An 18979-nucleotide genomic window follows, 5' to 3' on the forward strand; every position below is an offset into this window, starting at 1 on the left:
ATGATAATACAGCCTCAATACATAAATGGATCCTTCATTTCTGGCACAAAATCTTAGAAAGTTTTCGGCTCAGTCCAACTCCAACTCGTCTTGAAATTTTAAGAGACTATAAATACAAACCCAAAAGCCTACTTTTGAGGGGAGAAGACGGTTCAAGAGGCAAGGAAACAAGATATTGATAAAGAGCACGAAAGACAACAATTATGAGAAGAATTCAAGCGCCAAATCAGTTTTTCTCATTCTTTTCGTTTCCATGTTCTTTGTATTAGATTGGATTATGTCATTTTTCTTATTCAAGAACTGATTTCTAGACCTAGGTTTGATGTAACCTAACTTGATACATGTTTGGATTCTAATATAGTTATTTCTTTTGATTTTTCCGTTTATTTATTTATGTTGATTCTGCGCATTGTTTTCAATTACTTGATCAATAGTTGAATGATTTGACACTTTAAATCTCAGTGCTCGAAAGAAGGGGATTTAAGCACAATTTAAAAATAACATAACCTAAATTTTGTAGGTTACGAAAGAAATTATGAAATCTTTGAAGTTTATTCCATTTAAGAATCACGTTCTTAATAATTTCTAGATTTTTAATTTGGAATAGAGATATTGAAATTAAAATATAGGGACGAGTTCTATTCAATACTCAAGAAAGGGAATAGAATAAATTTAGAGTTCTTTCCTATAGACTTTGGAAAAATTGATAGAAGTAACTATAAAAGTTAAAGAACATTGTTGATAGTACTATAAAATCGTTTCCTATGCTTTCTCATGTTGATAAATCTCGTATGATTTGCCTTGTTTTACTTGAAATGTTGCCACATCTAGGTTAGATTGTCAAATAGGAATTGTCTTTATATGATTTCTAATGAGATCATAAAAGTAGATTAGAAAGAGTCGAGATTATTTACCACAAGATTGGTTGATTAGGCATCATGACTTGAAATAGGTTCTATTATTACTAAATATTCATATGGCGAATGCATAGTCTTCTTCTTCTTTTTTTCTCTCTCTCTCTCTCTCAAAAAAAAAAAAAAAAAAAAAAACCTCATTGGTGCCAAGCATGAGGTTATATTGATAAAATATTCATTTGAAAATGATCGCCATATTAACATAGTGGTAGAAAGAGTACCATGACGCATCTAAACTTCAAACGGTTTGCTTATCTAAAAATATTGATTTAAAAATCTGATCTTTTAGATAAAATAGAGACAAATAATTATAGTACTAAGTAGGAGTTTGATTTCAATCCCTATGGGTTCGACATCTGTACTCGATCTTATATCACAAAATTTAACGCCGTATACTTGCGGTATAATTTACGTTGTGGAAAACATGTAACAAGTTTTTGGCATCGGCCCATTAAACTACAACGAACAATTCGATTCAATTAAAACTCCAAAAAATAAGCACGTTGATTTCAAAATTGATTTGCTCAAACGATCATCTATCTTGCAATGTCATGTTAAGGGATAAAATCTCACAATGAATAAAGATGAAAATATAAACCAACATATAAGGGTTAGGATCCATCTTAAAACGGGAGTAATCCCTTCATACACTCAATACTTCAAACTCATCACGTGAAGTTGAACAAACTTCAACTCACTATATGGACTCAAAAGTTGTAGTTAGCATTTTTTAAGGTAGAAACTTTTGTCTACAAGATTGGCAAGTGATTTCCAAGCATCTTGAATCCATCTTTCCAACGGCCTTTTCCTTCATTTTCTCTGCCTTCTCAACCTCTTCTCGTGCTCGTTCCCATAGGGCCCGAGCACGAGCAAATTCAGACTCGGCCATCTCCATTTCTCTTCTCGAAAGCTCCCTCACACGCTCTGCGTAAGCCTTCTCCGTTGCCGCCAGTTGAATTTGCTCAGCCGCATGCCATTTCAAGGCCTCAATATTGCTAGAATCAAACTTCTTCACGTCACTGTAATCTTTAACTCTTCTTATTACAACACAATCTGATGGTGGCTTGAGTGGGTTGACACTTACTGACAACTGAAGGTCTAGTGATGGACCATCGAAGTGATCCCGTGATCGGAATTTAGTCGACGAATCCAACGGCCAGGATGAAGCCTGTGATGAAGAAGGTGCAGTGTGTGGATTAGTACTGGATAGTAGCTGCAGTTCTTTGAGATGTTCTTCCATTGAAGAAAATAATGTGAGGGACTAGGCTTACGCAATGTGGGGCTTTAAATAAGAATCTCATCGCAAGGGTACTTTCGGAAATTCTCATATATCCCATGCAAAATGACTATACTATTTTAGCATCATTAGACCCATGATTCCAAACTTTGCGTCCTCACTCTTTAATCACTTACATTAGTACTTCATAAAGTTTGTTTACAATACATTGAACTCAACCTTCCTTAGAATTGTTTTTTTTTTTTTGTTTTTTTTTTGTAATAATTTTTTTAATTCAATTATAAGTTGGACGAGATATAAGTAAATATAATAAAGAAAGAAAGATGTACAACATGTTTATCAGCTTGTTTGGGAGCGATTTTTTGCCCCAAAAAATTGATTTTTTTTACCGTTATTTCACTATTCTGGCTGTCATATTTGACTTCTTCTCTCACAGGTGAATCCCACTTTTCTCCTAAAGGTCAAAAAATCAATTCTCAAAATCACTCACAAACAGGCTCATATATTTTTCTATTAATCGAACACATCAAACATGCATGTTCGTAGTTTCTTATGTAAGATTGAACAATATAAACTCAAATGTCATTTGCCAACCTCTTTGCTTTTATATATATGTATGTAAAATATTTATTATAACAAGTACTGTGCACAAGATTTTAATTTTATTTTTTATTTAATATTTTTCAATCTTGTATATCGTATCGCACAAGTATCAAATATATATCAATTTATCAAGCAGAATGAAATGCATACGAATTTTACCGAAAGATGATGAATTCCTAATTCCTATTGATCATGGAAAAAATTGAATGGAGATTTAATTTTCATATTTTATTTTTGGAAAGTATAACTATTTGTTTAATAATTGACTTAAATAATTGATTATGGAAAGGGAGATTAGTAATAATTTCACTTGCACGTGCAAAGTGCGTGATGTGGTTTGAGCCCTAAGAGGGCTTTTTGGTTAAGTGCAATTTTCTTGATGGATAGTAGGCCCCTAGTTGTCGGCCCTCTCGCTTTAAAAAGCTAGAGAAATTTGCACTGTCACCCCAATATATCACCCTAATTTAAGTTGGTCCTTGACCTTTAAAAAATTTATTATGCCCCTATTTGGTTCTCATTCTTTCCTCATTAAAATGAATAATATGACCGTTATCCATCACATCAAGCCACCAAATTTGAATTTTTATATCTTGTGTGGGACCCGTAACGATTTATTTTTTCAACTCATTCTTCAAAAAATGAGAGAAACGGGAGCTTAAATCTTCTTGTGATCCTCACATAAGTTTTGGTTTCCTAACTTAGATTGACATTTCAAGAATTTAAAGTCACGAATTTCCTAGAGAGTCGTATGATAATTTACACTAGCTTCAATACTTTGCATCGTTGAAGATTAATTGTGTAAGAAAATCAATTTACAATATTGAAGACTATCTCGTTACTAATGCAATATTGTGATTTTAAGTAGTGCAGTTTTCTATAAAAGCTATTAGCTTTTCTCCATATAAAGCCTACGCTTCTAGCAGAGTGGCACGTGGGAGGGGCACAGTAGGGTAGGGATAAGTGGGATAGGTGGGATGGTTGGGTGTTACTGAATTTTATACTTTGGATCACTCGTCTCTCATCATTTAGGATGGAAGATTTGTGCGCAGAGCATCCAGTTCACACGTGCCGCCAGTTAGGCTTAAACCCAACCTTTTTTCTTGGAAACGGGGGTTAGGGAGAGAGAGCGAGAGGAAAAATATTTGTTTTTCGAACTTCTGTAGGTGGAAAGAAGTTAAAAAGTAATGCTGCATAATCAATTGAGCACGCTTATGCTGAAATTGAGTTTAAGAAAGTTTCTTTAGACGTAATGACGATATCAATTGAGTATTTTTAAGTTAAAAGTGAACTTCTTTTATTTACGTAGGAGTGTCTACACCTCTCACATGGTCCATTTATGTACATACGGGGCTAAGACCATTTTTTTTTTATTTTTTTTTTATAAGATTGGACAAGAAAGCCTTGTAAATTGGTTCGTATAGTAAAACAAGTTACAAGATTGGAAATTTCTCTTTAATTTTACTTCATAAAGTATATCAGGATTTATTTACTTCAGTTCATAATTTAATAAGGGACTTTACTTTTTATATTTCAAGTCAGCAAGAAAGTACCTCAAGATTCAATTACACCAATAGAAAGGGAAAGAAAGGAATACGTTGTTGCTAAATTTAGTTGGTGACACAACTTGTAGTTGATAATAGATGAACTTAGCATGTGACCGAGTGATACCTGAACCCAAATCCATATATAATAAAGAATAAACAACATTTTAAAATTCTTTTGCAAAGCTTTTTAAAACTATTTTAGTTAGTTTGGACAACATACACCAGAAATCTTAATAAATAAAGCAAGCTAATATGTCGCAGAAAGTTAGAAATGGTCCACTACTTCGGTGACACTATTTCAGTATTTCTTGTCAACCTCGGCTAGTAAGATTTCTAACCGAACCATGCTATGTGTACACTAAGTTTGACATTATTCTTTATATTGTGCCACGTGGTGACATCACGTTGGACAGATTGACACACACACACTCTCTTTCTCTCTCTCTTGCTGCCAACACTTTTTTTGAAAACAATGGAATGTCAACAACAATGCCAAACTTTTAATATACATCTAACATTGTTGTTTGTAACCTTGTAATGCAATGGAAGGGGTTCAAGGAGTCATATTTATTCGACAAGATACGAGTACAAAATTTCTTGGTACCTACCCAAAAATGTTCGTACATCAAAACAAGTTGCCTAAACTTGGATACATGTTAAACACGAAGATAGAGGGGAAGAACAGGGCTGTTTTTCGTCGCTAAGGCACATTGGAGGTTGAACACTATCGTGGCCCTGATGAGATTGAATTAGAGGAGTAAAACAGCATAGCCCAGCCTGATTTGACTTATTTAGCCCCTGTTTGGTGGAAATTAAAATCAAATTTGCAATAAATTTTGATGAAAATTAATGAAATGTATGGTTGAAAAGTCGTGGACCCCATAAAACACGTTAAAATTAATTATTGAGTTTGACATAACTTAAAATCTAGATTTAATTTCTTCCAAACAGGGACTTAATAAAGTGAACAGTATTGAAGAAGAAAAGTCAGCTAAAATCATGCTTATTGTAATACCTAGTCCAGTGTGTCAAACATCACTAGAAACTTGTAATTGTCTCCTTAACTTAACAGACGCTGCAGAACAAAATTAAGCCCCAAAAATGCTGCTCAAAGTCCTTCTACAACACCAAAAACTTCATTCACAGAACTTCCCGAAACCTCAAATCATTACTTGTAGGAGATTCAGGCATTCAGCCACACGACCTTGCACTAGCTAAAGGAAACCAGATTTGATTACTTATTATGTGGTTCATTAATTATAAAGAAGTAGAGACATATATTATACATGGATTGAATTAAGTAGATTTTCTTTGATACTTCTACTATATTTGAACATTATATTTTCCTAATTGACGGCACGTAGATCGGTAGATGGGAAACAAAACAAAGGCAGGAGCAGCCTTCATCAACTTAGGAGGTTACTATACCCTTACACCATCTCCAATTCACAGGAATGCATCTATAGATCAAAAAACCTTGCATTCTATGAGTCTATAACTTCACAGCACATCCAACGGTGCAGCAATCAGCTCAAGGTTCAGGATGAAAGCAAGGAATTGATGAATAAAACGAAATGTTTGTACAGAAAAATTCACCTTTACATGAAATAGCTAAGGGATTTCTTCCGTCGAGAGCCCCCGTCGCCATATAGTTCATTCCACTGAAGAAGCTCGGTCATGTTTATAGACTCTGATGAAACACTTGCACATACCTACGCCCACAATCAAAAGTTCAGCTTAAAGGACAACCAGGAGCATGTTTCGATAGGATTGAAAAAAAAAAAAGAAGTATCTTTAGGAAAGTGAGTAAAGACTCATTTAGAAAAGGAATTTTTTTAACTTAAAAGTCCAGAAACAAAGTAACTTTCAGAAAAACTCAAACCCATTTTTCAAGAAAAATCTTCTATGCTATGCCATACATCATAAACAAGAATTTTCAAAAAATAAATAAATAAATAAAAATTGCAATTTTCGACTCACTTGCTCATGAGCAAATCTGAAGTCATCTATGTTCAATGGCCGAATATCAGCACTCCCCATCAAAGCTGGCAGAGGTTTACCTTCTTCAAGAGCAGCAGCTTGATCCTATCATTATCTCTAAATGTAAGTCGATGGCTGTCATTTATTGCTGATAAGCAATGACAATATGACATTTTCTTCAGTAATTTTGATCTGAAGAGAATGCCATGTCTATATTCATGATTCACGTTGCCTGTTGGCAATCAACAAAAAAAAGAACTAACATCTTAAGGACATAGTTTGGTAAAACACCGTACCAGCTTAAAAAACATGCCCCCAAAAGGTACAAATTATCATTTCATCCCCTTGAAAATTGATGTTTGATGTTTTAACTATCTATTGAGATTGATCAGCAGTAAAGCTCGTATAATCCATAGTAAACATACCTTCTTTTCCCTTTTCAAAAGTTCTCTAATTGGACGATGTGCAGCCGTAATGCATAAATTCTACAGGATAAAAATTGAATTACAGAAAGCATAGATCCTCAAATCATGGACAAGACTAAAAGAATATTGATTCTCCAAAAGAACACAACCTTTAGGTCACTTCCAGAATATCCATTGGTCATACTTGCAACAGAATTCAGATCAACATTAGGAGACAAGTCCTCCTTTGCGAGTATCACTTTCAAAATCTTTGCTCTATTAGCAGCATCCGGCAAGTTGACCATCAATCTAAGGTATAACACAACAGAAGCAACAACATCAGAAAAATAATGAAAGTTTCACAACTGAAGTAAGAAATGCAGAAAGATTCCTCATATTGATTTACCTACGCGGAAGCCGTCTTATTACAGCCTCATCAAGGTCAAATGGCCTGTTTGTGGCAGCAAGCACCAAAACCCGTTCTGTATCTTTTGTTCTCAGTCCATCCCAGTTCACCATGAATTCATTTTTCATTTTACGCATGGCTTCATGCTCTCCTGGGCTTTCCCTCCGGCCAAGCATGCTATCAACCTTTTAAGAAAATAAAAGCTCACAAAGTCAATCTTATGTATAAGATTCAAATTAATAAATATGAAAAACTGCACCATTGGTTCTCAACCTATTATCCAAGTAGCAAGTTAGTCCCCCAACATTTAAAAAGAAGCAAGTTGTGCTCAACTTAATATTGTAGTGCATAATCAATCCCAAACAATGAATATCATCCAAATCTCTATTAAACCATGTAGTGTCCCTCATATGTCCAACTTTATGAAGCTAGGTTTTATTCAACTTGGATTGGTTCCTAGAAATTTGAGGAGAGACAAGTTTCTATGAAGGTCACATGACGATATAAAGAAGATTTAAATGGCTTCTGTGGTTGGTATGTGACAGTGCAATTATAATGAAATGTTAAGAACTAACTCGATTCTTTTTAAAGTTTGGGGAACAATGGCATAATTTTCCCTAAATAGATATGCACGGGTTTAATTGTACAAACATGTAATGTAGGCATACCTCATCAACAAATACAATACTAGGAGCAATTTTGCTTGCAAGCGAGAACACAGCCTTCACATACTTCTCTCCCTCACCAAACCACTGCAGTAAGGGAAAACTGCAAGTTAAATATATAAAACAGAATCATCAAATGATCTCATAAATAATTATCAAAAAAGCACCCTGATGAATCTACCTTTGAAGAAATGCTCGACATAGAAATGTTGATGAAGTTAGCACCAGCGTCAGTGGCAACAGCCTTTGCAAGCATGGTCTTTCCTGTTCCAGGAGGGCCAAAAAAAAGTATACCCTTGCAGGGCTGCAAATGAAAAATAAATAAAATTGAATTGAGAGGTTCTTTGGGCACCTAAGATGACTTCTAGACACATTGCTAGAAAGCAGGCAGAAAATACTAGAAGCTCAGAGTAGGCCAGAAAAATGGCATTTAGGAGCACGGGAGAATATCTGCCCAGTGTCAACCAAATATCAGAAAATTTTGCTCTTGTTTTAAACTACTGAAGCTCGTAAGCAAATGTGCAATAGTCTTAATCATGAGACCATTTCAATATATAGGATAAACTTGGGGCTAAATATATTCACACCACAATTTTTAATAACTAAACTACATTTTAATTATATGAAAGGCTCATATACTTTACACATCATCACATTTATGTCTCTAACTTTTTTTATCGCATTCTTATTTTCAAATTAACATAAATTACTCCTGATTATGGTTTCGCTCCAAAATTTTCTTTAAGATAAGAGTAAAAAGACTCATTTATCCATTTTATTTTTGAATAAGTGGAACAAATAATACTGCAAAAATGTGATTAAATATTTGTCCTCGTTTTAAAGAACATCAATAATATTTTTGGAAGAAAATCATGATAAAGGGCAAGATTTTCTTATCGTTAAAAATAAGAATGCGATGGAGAAAAATGTTGATATAAGTGTGATAATGAATAAAGGTTAATGACCTTTAATGTGATTAAAATGTGGTGGGAATATAACCACCCTTAACTCAGGGACTCATCTCAGTTTTTAATTAAAAATTGATATCATATATCATGGGAATTAATTTTTTATGGGGGGAATGCAAGCAGAGATAAAGTGACCTATAAAAGCAAGATAATTCGCGACTAAGAAAATAACATCAAGAGAGATCACTATATAAGTTTCCTAATACAGATGTTAAAGAGGGGACAGTAATATGAGAAACAGAAAAGGAAAAGAGGATACAGTTAACCAAGACAATTAAACAACACAAAGAATATCAAACGAACACTCATGCATTTTGTAACTTAAACTCTCCATCATGTAGAGATGTTAAAACCTTGGTCAATTGACCCTTGCAGAAAAGTTCGGGCCTCTGTAAAGGAAGCATCACCAGCTCCTTCAATGTATCCTTGACATTTTCAAGTGCTCCAATAGCGTCAAATGTCACACCAATATCACTGGAAGCGATAACATCTGCCAGAAGCCTTTTCTCGAACTCGTTCTCCGTCACAACATCCTAGGTAAGACAGAAAAAGCAAATCTATAAGCCTCTAAAAATATGGAGCAAGTAATCACAATAAAATATGTCCAACAAAAGTCTAAAGTTCAATAAAAAAATTCTCCGATGTCAAGAAATGCGAGTATCACCTTAAGAGACTTCTTTAAACTTTTGGATTCATTCTGGATTGCTTGCAGTATTCCTATCCCATACCGGATACTGCTCAAGTGTCATGCCAGTTTAGTTCCAATAACTAATTTAGTTAGCCATCCATAAAATTTTAAGTGGCTACTCCTTTTACCTCTCAGTAGATAAAACAATCTTGGCGTCTGCATCTGCATCTGCATCAGCTTCAGGGTTCCTTGTCAAGTGATGACATAAAGCCCATCCAACTACCTTTTCGGCACCTTCAAAAGGTTTCAAAAAACTATGTATTCAATTCTTGTTCACCCATTCTGGAAACTCAATTGTTTGACGAATCAGAATATTTGTCATCTAACACAGGGGCAAAAAGTTACTCTCATTTGTAAGTGTCTGATCTTTAATGCACGACGTATCAAGTCCATCACACTCCATATCATGAAGACTCAGGACCTATATGTAAAAACGTGAAGCAATTCAACCCGCAAAATATAAAGTGAGTCTCTGCATTGCTGTGCTCAAATATCGTAAAGAAATTACAGATGCACGAACTAGTAAATTCAAAAAAATACGGGTCACTGGAATCTTCTTCAGCATTGTGTTTTTATATAGTTCTAATGAACAGAATTCTGCCAAAAAATAAGAAATAAAAAGATCCACGTCTGGAGTTATTTGGCATGCTCAGAATGATAAAGGATAACTGGACAAGCATCAAATTCGGACTGAATAACAAAATATGCTACAGTTATTGTTATGATGAAGAGGATCTCTCACATTTCTTAAATTGTTGAGATTTGCTTTCAGTTTTAGGGTTTCAACATCTTGTTCCAATTGCTGCTTCCAACTAACTAGGAGTGCTTCATCCTACAATGGCAAGTAAAGTATCATTACATAGTTTAAATGGCAAAAGGCCATAACACTCAGAATTTCAGGAACAAACCTGAGGTGCGTGAATGGTCACTTTATTGAGGAAAAGTTTGGATAGAAATTTGGTTGCCTTGGAAACGTCCTTTCCTTTGTCATGCAATCTCCCCAAACTATCCTGTGGTAATAAAAAGTAGACCATGTGACTCCAGTATGCGAACAATCAATGCAGAGAACAATAAGCTACATACAAGAAATGATACAAAGTGCACATTCATAATGATCAGATCTATTAAGAAAAGAACCAACACACACATCAGACACCTATACACAACCTCATGAAGGCCGAAGTTACATACATAACCAGATCCAGCAAGGACACCTCAATTGGTGTAAAAACTTCGATGGTTTCCAAAGGCACTTCTGACCCAATGGAATATCATTATTTAAGAGATTTAGTACAATGCAAACCCTTTCTGATAAGTTTACTCTTTTCACAGGACAAATCATGTGGTTTCCCAAACCCCACTCCCCCACCAAAAAAGAGAAAAAAAAAAAAAAGAAAAAGAAAAAAAAAAAAGTTTTATCGTGAGGGAAAATCCCGTGATAAATTAACAATAATAATAAGAGAAACTAATGTCCAACTTGAGAAAGATTCTTTAGGTGAGACAAATAAGATACATTAGCAAAGTCAATGCTGTGGCACACAGATAAAAATTACATGACATAAGATTAAACTGGCTTTGTTCTGCAAAGCACAAACCACATAGCAGGATGAATATTTCAAAATATGACAGTAAAGAAAGAGAGCTCCTTACAGGGAAAGCCAAGTCAAATAAAGCTGTATGATTGCTGCTAAATTTGGTGAAAAGCAAACTGCTAGGATGTAACTGCACGATGGAAAAACTATCTTCAGTTCCTACTCTTAACTAGATGAGACAAGATACAAAATGCACTTAGACTCCATTTTAATTAAGAACCAAAAGGTGTTGAATTCCAGAACATGCAACTTCAAACCAACATGAAGCAAGAAGATTTCTAAATGTGAATAATGTGTATCATAGATAAGATCAAACAACAAAACAGTGGCAACAACTCATCCAAACAACACTACCTTTTCTTTACGATTGTCATTCTGAGTGTGAGAACCAATAATGACAACATTATCAGGAATCTTCTCCAGCTTGTTTCTAAATGTTACACATAATCCGGAATTTCCAGCCACAGATTTCTCAGCATCTTTCAAGAACAGTATGAAGGGGGAATCTCTGCTCACCTCAAATACAGTCTAGTAATGGGGAGTAAAATTAATTGTTAGATACAAAAGTTCAATGAGCACTCAAAAGAAATCATGAGGATATAATTTATTTGAACATATTAATAAGCCCACCTCAAACATTGTGTCAATGAGTAACTTGTCTAGATCCTCCACCCCTGAGGTATCCAAGCAGAGTTCAGTGGCTGGAGAGTGGAAGCAAGAGAGAGAAAAAGTGATTGGAGAGAAGGGAAATTAGGAATTTTCCATTGCACAAGAGTACACTTGAATTCAAAAATAAAAGCAAGGCTGCACATTACCATTGCAGAAGAATCCATGACCATTATCACATAGACCCCCTAAATCAACACCATCAGGCATGGATTTATCGAATCTCACACCAATTTTTGACGAGGAATTGTCTTCAAATGGTAATAGTACCTTTCCTCGCATTCCAGGAATTGGGCCCCTAATGATGCAGCTAAGTGTTATTTCACAAACGTTGAGTTAACTCATATTGCACCTTTCTTTGTTATAAGATCATACTAAAAAGTTCCAGAAAAGGGTGCAACTGAAATACAACAGATGTGATCATAAAAAATCAAACCCCCTTTAAAACAAAACAAGAAGTAAATTACCTCATAGACCCTATATAAGATGCCAAAGTAACTTTCACAAGAATATGCTTAAAACGTGTATATTCTACTTCTGCGGCCAGTTAACAAGTGCCTAGTGCCAATTGCAGCAAAGTAACTAATGAAATCACTTGAATTAAACATAGGACCTAACATAGATTTGTTGTTTCTCAAATAAAAGTCACTAGACCTTCTGGAAGATTAATTCATCTTCAAGCATTCATTGTTGCAGTCGCATGAAGAGGTTTTAGTAACAAAATGACAGGTTAGCATCTGAATATCTCTGATCGTGCTTTCAGCCCAAAAAAAAGGACTCAAGAGAGTCTCTTTCTTTCCCTCTATCCCCGTCTCCTTTTGTGGGCTCAAAAAAACCAGAAAAAGAGATGTGAAAGCGAAATCAGCTGTTGTAATTAATAAGCTGTCACTACAGAAAAGGATATACACATGATCTGCATGCCAATCCAGAGAAATTAATATCTTATAAAATTAGTAAACTTAATGGCATGTTTCCCATTTATACATCTACAGATCAGGATAAAGGTCACAGGAATGCAAACTCCCCCCACGCGTTCAAGAAATCTGTACAATGATGTACTGGTTTTCCCCATTATTCATATCAATTATGCATTTTGATACATTTTACTGACAAGATACAAGACAACTCTAAAATTAACAGCGAATAGCACTGCAAAAATTCGTCTACTGTAAAAACTAACACCTAAAATTTGCGCAAAGAATATGCACAAGTGAACCAGTTGCCCTTTCAGAAAATATGAAACCCCAGTTTAAAACAAGGAAAAACACATCTAGATATATATTAATGGCATGCTACTAACCCACTTTGAAATTAACAGCTACTACTGCAGGAGGCCATCTACTATTAAAACCACCACCCAAAACTTGCATCAAAGAATTGACTTTTACTAAATGAAGAAACCTGAATCCAGCATCAATTACCAACAAAAGTTTCTATTAAAAAGCCTATTAATAAGAAAGGTAATATATTACAATATACCTGGCAGAAGTTGAATGCAAACCTCCAGAAGCTGGACCAATGAATTTAACTCTATCGCCTAAAAATTTATCAACACGGAGATATACACGGAGACAAGGTAAAAGTATAAGAAACATTGTTATTTCTTTTAATGGACACTGTGAGCAAAATAAATTCCTCTATAACATAAAGCACGAAGAAACTTGCCATATTTAACCGAGGATTTCCTAGCTGCATTCCATAAAGTGGGTAAATTGTCAGTTTCCAATTTTGTCTGGGAGTCTGAGCCAAGAGGAAAATTTGAAGAATCCGGAATATTTGTTTCACCAGATGAAAGTTCCATGCCCTTGGCCAAATCTGAGGAACGAGGAACTTGCTTAGTATTATTGCTGACTTCTTCTACATTGTAACCCTCTCTTAATAGGTAAGTTTCCTTGGCAGATAAACCCTACAAGACAAAAACAACTGACTAATGACAAGCTAAACATTTTTTTGTCCTGCTGATGCTATGATCTCAATTTAGATAGTGGACAATGGAAATTGCAAGACCAAGAAACAATCCAACAAAGCAACAAACCTCCATATATTTGAGCTTAAAATATTTTCGGCATCACTAATATGGTAAAATGCATTTTTTATATAATCTTCGATGGTTGTTTTATACTCGATACTTTCTTAGCCTACACTAATGCAAAAAATATAGGCTCCAAGATTACATGTGTAAACGGTCCTTGTAATGAAGCAAATATATATAATTACGGATTGCAAATGGTTACGCACACTCAAGATATTCATCTATGCTTATTTCTATGAAGGTAATCTAGACTTGTCCATAATGACCAATCAACACTTACATCTTACAAATAGACTTCTCGATCGTGTTCCGAAGATATGCATAACTCAGAATGCTATAGCAATAAATATAAGTGTCTATCATAGAAGTGGCCAAAAATCAATTCAGCCAAAAATTGCCGTGAGAGCTTGTCAAACTACTTTGTCAGAAGAACATATGCATGACACTGAAAGACTTTTGCATGTAAAAAATAATAATAATAATAAATAAATAAATAAATTGCTGAACAAACAGAGGTTGAACATAGTTTAAAATTGTCATTAAAAATCACAAGGTCTCATCGTACATCCACAAATGAATGGCTGTCAAATAAAAGCAATTTAGCCCCAAAATGATGAGCAAGCGCCTTTGCAAGTATCTCTTGATATATATCAGATCCTAAAAAACAAATATGAACATGTTACAAGGTTCAAACTTGGCGTCAATAAAGCATTTATAGAGTGAGTGAAATTATGCAAACAAATATCTAAACAATAAGAGACCTGCTGGACCAGTAAGTAAGATTCTGGGGTTCAGATTTGGAAACTCGGAAATACATTTAACTTGACCCTTGCGCTTCAGGTGTACATATGAAGCAGCAATCAGCACATTTTTTGTGTTCTCGCTGCAAGTTGGATAAAATAAAAGCATTCAGAAATTAACAGAATGCCTAAACAAAAGAATGCACATTTTGTTGTCCAGTATTTTTAAATTGGAGACAGATATAGTAGCAACTAGTCAACTGGCACTAGTGCTGGACAAAACTCCCGAATCGAACCGAATCAAGAGGTTCATCTTAAATTAAATATCCGAACAGGTATTTGAATCGAAAATCGAGGGATTCAGTTCAATTCTCAATTCTAGATCAAGAACAAAAAATCGAATAAGAATCGAATTTCCCTAATTTTTTAAATTTATTTATTTTAAATAAGCCAAAATATTTTTTTTAAATAAATTTACTAACTAGTTAATTTAGCTTAAATTCAAAAATATGATTTTATTATTTTTAATTTTCAGTCCAAACCCAACTTAATCAAATTGATCTAAGTTTTACCCAAATATGTTATTCTACCGTAGCGTCGTTTCTACCATTGTGGAGAAATCGAATTTTTTCTTCTCGACAACACCTCTTTTAATTATTGTGAGCTCGCTATCTTTTTATTTCTATGATTTTAACAATCAAATTTATGAAAAACTCAGCAAAGAAATATGCAAAAGATACATAAAATTGAACTACGTTATTTTGTAAGAGCCAAGGCTGAACATGTCATTTGTTGAATTAATGTAGTTTTGTAAATATTAAAAAAATTTAATTATAAGATTGAACATTTCATTTGTTAAATTGAACCCGAATGGTTACACAATTAAATTTAGGCCCCACGATTCTACTTACTAAATACTCGAAAATTTCGAGTCCAATTCCATTCTCGTTAGAATCGAACTGAGTTGAACCATGTCTAGCCCTAACTGGCACAGACGTGATAATTTGTCCAATGCAGACATGGCTCTCTAAACAATTTCAAATAACAACACTAAAACCAATTCCATGTATAATAGGATCCATCATTTAGCTGACCTCAAATAGTATGGGAAGTTATCGAATGAAACTTCGAGGCTTTGTCCATCAAGAATTGTTGCAAGTATGTCTTCTCTAAGTGCTGATTTTCTCAAGGACTTCCCAGCTCGAGACGCCGGAATTGAGTACTGAACCCAGTCTCTTTCTTCCACGACCTGTTTCAGATATTTTTACTCAATAAATAAGAACACAATATTCAATATCAATTATTATTTTAAAAGCTGTCTGAAGCTTATGCCTTGAGGTGCACATTTCACGTGAGGCTTTCATCTAACTCCTAGAAAACTTACAACTTCAATACAATTTGTTAAGGCTTATGCCTCAATTTACTGAGGCTTGCTAAAAGCCAAGCCTTAAGGCAACTTAAGGTGAGGACTCATTCGTCTTGCCCTTCTTGGAATTTTTATTAATGGCTTCAACTTTCTGTGATGTTCCTTTTATAGCCTAACACTATTACAAGTAGGGTACAATGACAAAGAATGATAAGAAACTCATAGGGGAAGATGATAAGCGACTCAAATATGTTGATGATTCCCTCAAAACTATACCATTAGTAGTGATGACATAATAGAATTCTATATTGTTCTACTTCTAGTAGTAATGGACTACAATGTTGTTACAAGAATTTGAACTTACTATATGCTAATATAATGAACTATTTTATGTTTGTGTTGCAAGTTAGACTTTTAATTTTATTAGTTCGTTTTAAATTGGATTCATGGTTTATCATTTTATATATTCTTTTGAAATAATTCGCAGGTCTAGTCTTGAGGCTTGTGCCTCACCTTACAGAGGTGAGGGGTCCTAGGGCTTTTTAAAATTTTCATATTAATGATTACGGGCAAAGCAAATTATTCCTCCAAAATATTTAAGTTGCCTGCCTCTGTGCCAGTCTAAATGGCTGTCAAGAGAGAGGACCTTGCTAGCAGCTTCATTCCCTGAATTTGTAGTCAAATTGATTTCTTGCCCATCCAGATCATCTTCATTGACAATAGGAGGTAGCTCGTTCTCTCGGTAAACTTTAGTAACAACCTGAGATGAAGGCTTCAGACGTGATACATCTTGCCTCGAGTTTGAAAGAGATGCCAAAATTGAAGCGCCAGCTACAGCTGACACATCTCCTGCTCGTCTTTCGGAATGAATTAACTTTCCTAAGCTCTGAACATCTGGTGGAGGTGTCTTGATTACATGGTCATCGGGCTGTACTTGGAAAATCTTTATGAATAAAATTAAGGATACTCCACGCGGACAAAGAAAACAAAACATAAGTTAGAAAGAATATGAAAATGAAAGTCAACAAGTAACTACAGCAAACAAATAAGAAGGATACATAAGCATGATTCCCAAGAAACCCAAAGATCACCTCATCCCCTGAATTGAGCTCACAAGTAGTGTTTTTCTTAATCATCTTTCCATTTACTTGCACACATCCTTTGCTACCCCGGCTTTCAAGAACTGCAACAGATTTCCCCTCGCGCTGATCATTTTCCACAAACAATTAGTGCTCAAATGGGATGTTGACATTAAGAAATTCAACTGAATGCAAACTCACTGCATGTGAAGAAAACCACATGCTGTGTTCATTAACATGTAACAACGCTTGGCCACATTCATTGGAAGTAAAGGATAAATATATATTTAAAAAGATTCGCTGTGATTTCAGAAACTTTATAATATCTGAAAAACAAGAAAGAAGATTTTGCAGCCAAGTCCAAATTGAAGCGATACCTGGGTAAGCCTTATGAAACACAAAATTGCACTAATGGTTTGATCTGGGATCGAAAGATTGGCCCGTTTGCTAGACCCCACAGAGAAATTCGTAGTACAAAATGAAACAGTTGGGTTCTGCAATCAAACAACAAAAGCATTTTCTCGTTCAAATTCAACACCCCCTCAAAATAGATATCAAAATTCAGCATTCAGAATACAAAAATGATAAATGAAGACTCGCCAACTTTATACCAAAAACAATTAAAAATCTAGTTAAAGGATAATGAATTACCTTTGGGAATTCACTGAGAAGCCTGTACCAAAGCCAGGTTGTTTTGCGACCTTGATGCTGTTTCCAGGAAGTGGACGAGCTCCTTGCCTTGTCAACTATAGCCGGCGTGGTCCCTGAATTTCCAAAACAAGAAACCAAAAAAATAACCGCCACGTTTTCTGCATTTTACGAGCACATACAAAGAAAAAGAATTTGTTTAATTTCAAAAATTAAATAAACTCTAGCCTTCTGCAACTATGGGAGTGGCATCAGAGACGGAGGCTGCGGCCGGAAGTTCTAGTGCTGGATCGGTGGAGCTGTTATCATTGGGATTCTCTACCGGCGGAGTTGATTTCTCCGACGCTTTTGAATTGTTATCAATACAATTACTACTCTCGCCCTATAAAGAAAAAGGATAAAAAAGAGGGAATTATTTAAAATCAACGGTCCAAGTTAAACAATTCAGAAATTGCGAAAATTATAGAGAGAGAGTGCCTTTTGACGCTTCGGTGATGAAGACTCCGACGGGGAAGATGATTTATTATTTTTATTGTTCTTGATATTATTGTTATTATTATTCGACGGCTGAGATCCATTTCGCCTCGTCGACACCATCTCTGTTTTCTCCGGCTCTTTCCCTTCGAATGTATAGAGAGAGTGGAGAGATAAAGAAACCAGTTTGTATGTATAGATTCCTGTGTATGCAACAGATAGTGGTGAATTGCGCGCTGGGTTGGCAATGAACAAGGTAGAGGGGGTTACAGTTGAAACTGTGGGCGTCGGGTAAGGGTATTTATAAAGAGTGAAGCCAGAAGGGGAAGCGCGCTTACGTTAGCTCTTTCCTTGTTATTCCACTAAGGTTACCCCAACCTTAAGGTCCCCCACTACCCCTATTTTAGAGTATCGTGAGAGAGGTAAATCTCATGTTATGCTTCTAAGGGTACAAGGTGAAAGGCTACTTGTACACTTGCACTTACCCAAGAGCCAAATCCATATTTCAAGATTCGAACCCTTGACGCAACAACTTCAAGCAAAATTGGATTTCTCCACCCTCCCCTTTTATCACTTGGAGATGTGCTTCCACTAATTTGCATAGCCACGACGTATAGGTTGGCATGGAGAGATACTGACATCTTCAACCGACTGTTTAACTAAGGGGGTTGTATTCAATTGAGATTTTTGAAAATTTTGATGAACTTTTTTTAAGTGGTGATTTTTGTAGATTTCGTGAATCTTTTAAAGATTTGTATGGAATTAGTGGAAATCTTTTATAGTCTTCTGTGAATTTTTATAAACTTTGGTGAAATTCAAAAGACTTTTAAAACTTTTTTTTGAAATAGAATTTACATGAATTTGGTTTGAGATTCTCACATACAAGGTATTAGTTCTCATAATTCCCCTTTTCCTTTCCCTTCTTCTTCCCATATAATTAAAAAAAATGAAAAAATAAAAATTTAAAACCTCA

General features: G+C 35.0%; 2 protein-coding genes across 7 annotated transcripts; both read right to left on the reverse strand.

The window, feature by feature from the left end:
• Positions 1-1577: 1577 nt before the first annotated feature.
• Positions 1578-2154, reverse strand: LOC111406759. Its single transcript, XM_023036138.1, has one exon. The coding sequence runs from the start codon at positions 2152-2154 to the stop codon at positions 1645-1647; it is 510 nt and encodes a 169-aa protein (XP_022891906.1). The 3' UTR covers positions 1578-1644.
• On the reverse strand, positions 2022-18306 carry LOC111399421. 6 transcript variants are annotated; one of them, XR_002703653.1, is made up of 30 exons: positions 18010-18306; positions 17761-17914; positions 17536-17648; positions 17262-17378; positions 16864-17010; positions 16452-16748; positions 15534-15688; positions 14461-14582; positions 14265-14356; positions 13333-13573; positions 13147-13204; positions 11817-11965; positions 11632-11702; positions 11356-11529; positions 11060-11131; positions 10318-10419; positions 10152-10241; positions 9755-9830; positions 9538-9643; positions 9386-9455; positions 9075-9254; positions 7935-8057; positions 7757-7840; positions 7089-7273; positions 6853-6991; positions 6704-6763; positions 6279-6383; positions 5895-6010; positions 5363-5417; positions 4777-5096 (listed from the first exon to the last, which is right to left on the reverse strand). XR_002703653.1 is itself a non-coding variant. In XM_023026746.1 (29 exons), the coding sequence occupies exons 1-28, from the start codon at positions 18127-18129 to the stop codon at positions 5897-5899; spliced, it is 3516 nt and encodes a 1171-aa protein (XP_022882514.1). In that variant the 5' UTR covers positions 18130-18306; the 3' UTR covers positions 2022-2082; positions 5895-5896. The 6 variants fall into 6 exon arrangements, 4 of the variants coding, with proteins under 4 accessions (XP_022882514.1, XP_022882499.1, XP_022882506.1 ...); XM_023026746.1 differs by lacking the exons at positions 4777-5096; positions 5363-5417 and adding an exon at positions 2022-2082; XM_023026731.1 differs by lacking the exon at positions 5363-5417.
• Between the last annotated feature and the right edge of the window lie 673 nt (positions 18307-18979).

Source organism: Olea europaea, chromosome 1, assembly GCF_002742605.1.
Source record: "Olea europaea var. sylvestris chromosome 1, O_europaea_v1, whole genome shotgun sequence".
In the NCBI taxonomy this organism is placed as follows: Eukaryota; Viridiplantae; Streptophyta; class Magnoliopsida; order Lamiales; family Oleaceae; genus Olea; species Olea europaea.